The sequence below is a fragment of the Eimeria acervulina genome, genomic scaffold, assembly GCF_000499425.1.
Source record: "Eimeria acervulina Houghton genomic scaffold, Eah_scaff1370, whole genome shotgun sequence".
Lineage (NCBI taxonomy): Eukaryota > Apicomplexa > Conoidasida > Eucoccidiorida > Eimeriidae > Eimeria > Eimeria acervulina.
Window position 1 is genome coordinate 1 of NW_013549245.1, and position 6,115 is coordinate 6,115.

The 6,115-nt window shown below is 52.7% G+C and overlaps 1 protein-coding gene across 1 annotated transcript; it reads left to right on the plus strand.

Moving 5' to 3' along the window:
* Positions 1-326: 326 nt before the first annotated feature.
* On the plus strand, positions 327-5,902 carry EAH_00059010 (aspartate carbamoyltransferase, putative; the record flags this gene model as incomplete). The annotated part of the gene is made up of 11 exons (XM_013393618.1): positions 327-890; positions 1,116-1,437; positions 1,691-2,356; positions 2,591-3,010; positions 3,155-3,213; positions 3,431-3,580; positions 3,873-3,886; positions 4,303-4,348; positions 5,070-5,193; positions 5,394-5,559; positions 5,874-5,902. Coding segments are annotated over 11 exons (2,560 nt in total), but the record flags the coding sequence as incomplete, so codon positions are not given.
* Between the last annotated feature and the right edge of the window lie 213 nt (positions 5,903-6,115).

A 6,115-nucleotide genomic window follows, 5' to 3' on the forward strand; every position in this document is an offset into this window, starting at 1 on the left:
GCTAAACCCTAAACCCTCGCTAAACCCTAAACCCTCGCTAAACCCTAAACCCTCGCTAAACCCTTAACCCTCGCTAAACCCTAAACCCTCGCTAAACCCTAAACCCTCGCTAAACCCTAAACCCTCGCTAAACCCTAAACCCTGGCACAGCAGTTGCATTGTTGGTTTCTGCCTGCAACAGCAACAGCCGCAGCAGCTACACAGAAGTGCTGCAGCAGCAGCAGCAGCAGCGCAACAGCGGGAAGTTGCTTCGAATGCTGCAGTGCATAATAGTGCTTGAGTCTTTCTGCTGCTGCTGCTGCTGCTGCTGCTGCTGGGGTGTATAGGGAGCAAGTTCAGGTGTACCGGGAGGCGCTGCTGCTGCTGCCACCCCCTTCTCCTCCTGCTGCTGCAGTGTCTGGAGAGCTGCAGGCAGCAGCAGAGTTTGTTGCTGATCGCCTTCAACAACGAGGCTTCATTGCAGCAGCAGCAGCAGCAGCAGCAGCAGATCCGCCGCAGCACGCAGCAGATCAACATACACCAGAAGGTGCCTGTACACCCCAAGGCCGCGCAGAAGAAGAAGCCACAGACACAGCTGAGAAGCCAGCAGCAGCAGCAGTAGCAGCAACAGCAGCAGCAGCGGAGCAGCAGCAGCAGTTAGTTGACGTGGTGAAGCAGGCACTTGCTGAATCGCTCCCCCGCAGCAGCATGCCCCAGCAGCAGCAGCAACAGCAGCAACAGCAGCAACAGCAGCTGCAGCAGCAGCTGCAGCAGTTGCAGCAGCAGATTGAGGACGAGAGACAGAAGCACGAGAACGAGAGATTGCTGCTGCTGCAGAAGCTGCAGCAGCAGCAGCTAGAGGCGGAGCAGCAACGCGACATTAATGATAGACAAGCGAAGCAACTGATGCAGTGCGTCTGCTGCTTTTGCTGCTGCTGCTGTTGCTGCTGCTGCTGGTGCCTTGGGCTCTTGCTTCTCTTGCCTGCGTTTTGCTGTGCTGCTGCTTCTTCACTGTTGCAGTTGATGCTGTTGCTGCTCCTGCTGCTGCTGCTTCTTGACTGTTGCTGTTGCTGTTGCTGCTGCTGCTTCTTCACCCTTGCTGCTGCTGCTGCTGCTGCTGCTGATCTTTTCTTTAGGCTAACGCTTATGGTAACGCAAATGAAGACAGAAGCAGATGAGCACAAGCAGCAACAGCAGCAGCAACAGCAGCAGCAGCAGCAGCAACAGCAGCAGCAACAGCAGCAGCCTCAAGGCGAGGAGCCGCAGCAGCAGAAGGAAGAGGACTCTGCAGGGGCAGCAGCAGCAGCAGCAGCAGCAGGTGCTGCTGCTGCTGCTGCACCCCAGGTGACCCCTGAACAGCTGGAGGAGTTGTGTGCAGCAGCAGCAGATACATTTCGTCTGAGGTGTATTGTCTCCACATTAGAAAGCCAGCTGCAAGAGCTGCAGCAGCAGCAGCAGGTTGGCGTTTGCTGCTGCTGTTGCTGCTGTTCCTGTTGCTGCTTTTCCTGTTGCTGCTGCTCCTGTTGCTGCTGTTCGTGTTGCTGCTGTTCGTGTTGCTGCTGCTCGTGTTGCTGCTGCTACTGTGGTTGCTGCTCCTATGGCCGGTGTTGCTGCTGCTTCTGTTGCTGCTGCTCCTGCTGCTGCTGCTCCTGTTGCTGCTGTTGCTGCTACAGACGCAGCTGCTGAGTGCGCCGCTGCTGCTGTGGTGCAGGTTGCTGCTGCTGAACTCGAGTCGTCGCAGCAGCAGCTGCAGCAGCAGCAGCAGCAGCAAGACAAACGAGAGCAGCAGCAACAACAGCAGCAACAGGCAACGCAAGAGTTGCTGACTCAGCTGGAGCAGGCGCTAGATGCTGCTACAAAAGAACGCGACCAGCTGCAGCAGCAGCTGCAGCAGCTGCAGCAACAGCAGCAGAAGCTGCAGCAGCAACAGCAGGAGCTGCAGGAGCAGCACCAAGATGAGACTAAGCGGCTGCAGCAACAGCTGGAGCAGCAGCAGCAAGCCGCAGAAGAGCAACTGCAGCAACTGAAGGAAGAGCAGCAACGGCAGCAGCACGAGCAGCAGCACCAGTTAGCCGCATGCGTAGACACTCCAGGCGTGCAGCGGGTTGTTGCTTCAGGGTTAGTAGCAGCAGCAGCTGCTGCTGCTGCTAGCTCCTCTGGCAGCAAGTCGCCTGCTGCGGCATGCAGCGTTACAGGGGGAGCCTCCTCAGAACAGTTACAGCAGCAGCAGCAGCAGCAGCAGCAGCAGCAGAGCGCTGCTCTGTGTTTTGTGGAGACTTCGCAAAGGGCGCTGCAGCAGCAGCTGCTGCAGCGGCAGCAGCAGCAACTCCGAGGCTTGCAGAGCCTCTGCGCACGGGAGAAGAAACAGCGAGAAAAGGTGAATAAGAGGCGACTTGCTGCTGCTGCTGTTGCTGCTGCTGCTGTTGCTGTTGCTTCTGCTGCTGCTGCTGCTGCTGCTGCTGCTAGGGATGGACTGGGAGCGCTGCGTCGGTTTAGTTGGTTTTTGCTGCTGCTGCTGCTGTTGCTGTTGCTGCTGCTGCGAGTTCTACCGCAAGGGTGCTGCTGTCTGTACGCTGCTGAAGCTCTGCTGCTGCTGCTGCTGCTGCTGCAGGCTGAAGAGCAGTGCCGCCGGCTGCTTGCTGCAGCACTAGAACACCAAGTGCTGCGTTTGCATAGAGAAGGAGAAGCCTCGTCTCCTGCCTCTTCGTCTTCATCTCCCTGCAGCAGCAGCAGCAGCAGCAGCCGCCAGAGCAGCAGCAGCAGCCGCCAGAGCAGCAGCAGCAGCAGCAGCATCCATGCCTCCACTTGGAGGCGAAGCTGTGCTGCCTCTGCCGGTACGTTAAAGCCACTTAGTAGGGGCTCAGCAGACACCGAGGAGCTGCAGCAGCAGCAGCAGCAGCAGCAGCAGGAGGTGGATCCTCCTGAGTTAGAGGTGTCGCTGCTGCTCGAGAGGCTGCGGCGGCTGCAGCAGACAAACAGAAGCCTGTCCGAAGCACTAAAGGAAGCAGCAGCAGCAGAAGCATCATTGAGAGTAAGCTGCTGCTGCTGCTGTCACTACTACTGTTGCTGTTGCTGCTGCTGCTGGAATTGCTGCCTTTTGTGCGGATAGCGGGAGGGTTTGCTGTTGCTGCTGCTGTTACTACTGCTGCTGCTGTTGTTGCTGCTGCTGCTGCAGGCTGACTTGCAGCAGAAGACGAAGACACTGGAGGTGTTGCTGCAGGCCAAGCAGCAGAAGTATGTTTGAGGTTTAAGGGTTTAGGGTTTGCTGGCTTGCGGTTTAGGGTTTAGGGTTTAGAGTCGCACTGAGGAGTGATGGAGATGATACGAAGGCGCTGCTGCTGCACAGAACGAGGGCTCTTAGGGTTTAGGGTTTTGCTGTCAAGGGTTTAGGGTTTAGGGGCTTGATGCCGAGGGTTTAGGGTTTAGGGTTTGAGTGTATGCTGCGGCACAGGTCTCTGTGGGGCCCGGGCTCAGCAGACAAAGAGCAGCTGCGGCGGCTGCAGCTTCTGCTGCAGGAGACGCTTCGAGAGAACTTGAAGCTGCAGCAGCAGCAGCAAGAGCAGCAGCAGCAGCAGCAGCAGGAACAGCCGCAGCAGATCTAGTTATATGCAGCAGTTTGCTGCTGCATGCGCAGCACCTTTTGCCTCTCGTTTGTTTTTGTGTTTATAGACATTCAGGTGTATCACCACCAAACGCTTCACCTATTTTAGTTGGCTTGTGCAGCAGCAGCAACAGCAGCAGCAGCAGCAGCAATTGCAGCAGCAGCAGCTGCTGCTGCTGCTGCTGATGCTGCTGCTCGAACTCGCAGCAAGCATATGCAGCACTAGAACTTAGGACGGGTCCTAAGCAGGGCTTCGAGGGTTTAGGGTTTAGGGTTTAGGGTTTGGTCTGAGTGGGGGAACGAAGGGTATAGCATCGATTAGGGTTTAGGGTTTAGGGTTTTCAATAGCCAAGCAGCAGAAGACAACAAACAGGAGCGCCCTTATACATACTATTTCTAAGGTTTAGGGTTTAGGGTTTAGGTTCTAGGTTTTAGGGTTTAGGGTTTAGGTTTTCGAGTTTAGCTTTTAGGTTCTAGGGTTTAGGGTTTAGGGTTTAGGGTTTAGGGTTTAGGGTTTAGGGTTTAGGGTTTAGGGCGGCTAGGTCTAAGCGAAGGCCACCCGTAAACCCTAGGGGGGCCTCTGAAGAGCAGCATCTTCACCCTAAATGGTTTAGGGTTTAGTTCTTGTTGTCTGCAATTCAATATTAAGGGTTTAGGGTTTAGGGTTTGTTATTTAGGGTTTAGGGTTTAGGGTTTATTTCGTGTGGTCTCTGCTGGGTCAGCCAAGACGGCGGGGGGGCCCCACGTACGGCGAGGGAAGGAGACCTTGTGAGGGTTTAGGGTTTAGGGTTTAGGGTTTAGGGTTTATAGTTTATAGTTTAAAGTTTATAGTTTTATTCTTTTGGGGTTTAGGGTTTATTTAGGGTTTGAATGTTGAGGGTTTATTTATTAGTCATGTCTGCAAGGAGCTCTAACTCTCTAAACCCTAAACCCTCGCTCTAAACCCTTGCCCTATTCTTCGCTGGCTTTTAGGGGCCAGCTGTGCGTACACCTGAATCTAAACCCTAAACCCTAAACCCTAAACCCTAGAGAAGGACCTCCAAGGCCACCATGCCGGCCTCAGGTCCTGCGGCGGCTGCATCTTCTGTAAACCCTAAACCCTAAACCCTAAACCGTAGCACACCCTTCAACCCAACTCCTAAACCCTAAACCCTAGCAAACCCTTCAACCCCAACCGTAAACCCTAAACCCTAGAGATTGGCGTCTCCTCTGCAGTGATTTGCTCTCCTTTTGTTCAAAGCCTTTAGGGTTTAGGGTTTAGGGTTTAGGGTTTAGGGTTTAGGGTTTGACTGGGGCTGTCTTCGCTGCTTTCTTTTTGCTTGCGTTTGTAGGAGATGTGCGGGCAGGGGGCGCAGCAAATGAACCTCCAGCAGCAGCAGCAGCAGCAGCAGCAGCAGCAGCAGCAGCAGCAGCAGCAGCAGCAGCAGCAGCAGCATTTAGGATTTAGGGTTTAGGGTTTAGGGTTTAGGGTTTAGGGTTTGTGCATTAGGACTGTGCATTCTCTGGCGCTTTTGCTGTCTCGTTTCGGCGTTCGTCTTTTCTTCGCTCCGCTTCGGGGGTTTGAACCTGATGAGGAGTTTTTAGCTCAAGTCAAAGCTGTCTATAAACAGCAGGTTAGGGTTTAGGGTTTAGGGTTTAGGGTTTAGGGTTTAGGGTTCTTATATCTTTGTTTTTGTTCTTTAGGGTTTGCTGATGGTTTTCAGAGATGGGTTTAGGATTTTTGATAGCTATGCGGATTGTTAAGTGTTTAAAAGGGTTTAAAAGGGCTTTCTAGGGTTTAGGGTTTAGGGTTTAGGGTTTTGCTTGTTCTTAGGGTTTGGACCCGGAGCGTTTCTGCTGCGTTTCTACTTCGTTAGAATCGGTGTTAAGTGCTGCTGACTTTCTGTACGTCACTCGAGTGCAGCAGGAAAGGCTAGCAGCAGCAGCAGCAACAGCAACAGCAGCAGTAGCAGCAAATAAAGGTGGTGGCGACTCAGAGGGTTTAGGGTCTCTAAACCCTAACAGCCATCCTAACCCTGAAGGGTTTTGTATTACTGCCGAGTTGCTGCGCTCAAAGGCGAAACCAACATTGAAAGTAAGCCCAGTACTTAGGGTTTAGGGTTTAGGGTTTAGGGTTTAGGGTTTGTGAGGTGAGTGCAAGGGTTTAGCGTTTAGGGTTTAGGATTTCATATGTGAGTGGAAAGACTCAGGGTTTAGGGTTTAGGGTTTGTGAGGTGAGTACTAAAATCCAGAGTTTAGGGTTTAGGGTTTAGGGTTTAGGGTTTAGGGTTTAGGGTTTAGGGTTTGCGTGCAGGTGCTGCACCCTCTTCCTCGCGTTTCTGAGTTATCTCCGTGCGTCGATGAGTCTCCGTTTTGTTTATATTTTACGCAAGCAGCCAACGGCTTGTTTGTTCGCATGTCTTTGCTTTCTCTTGCTTTAGGCTCCTCTGTTATTTAATATTAATATATATATATATATATTTATTTATTTATTTATATATGTATGTATGTATGTGTGTATGTATATGCTTGTATATATATATATATATATATATA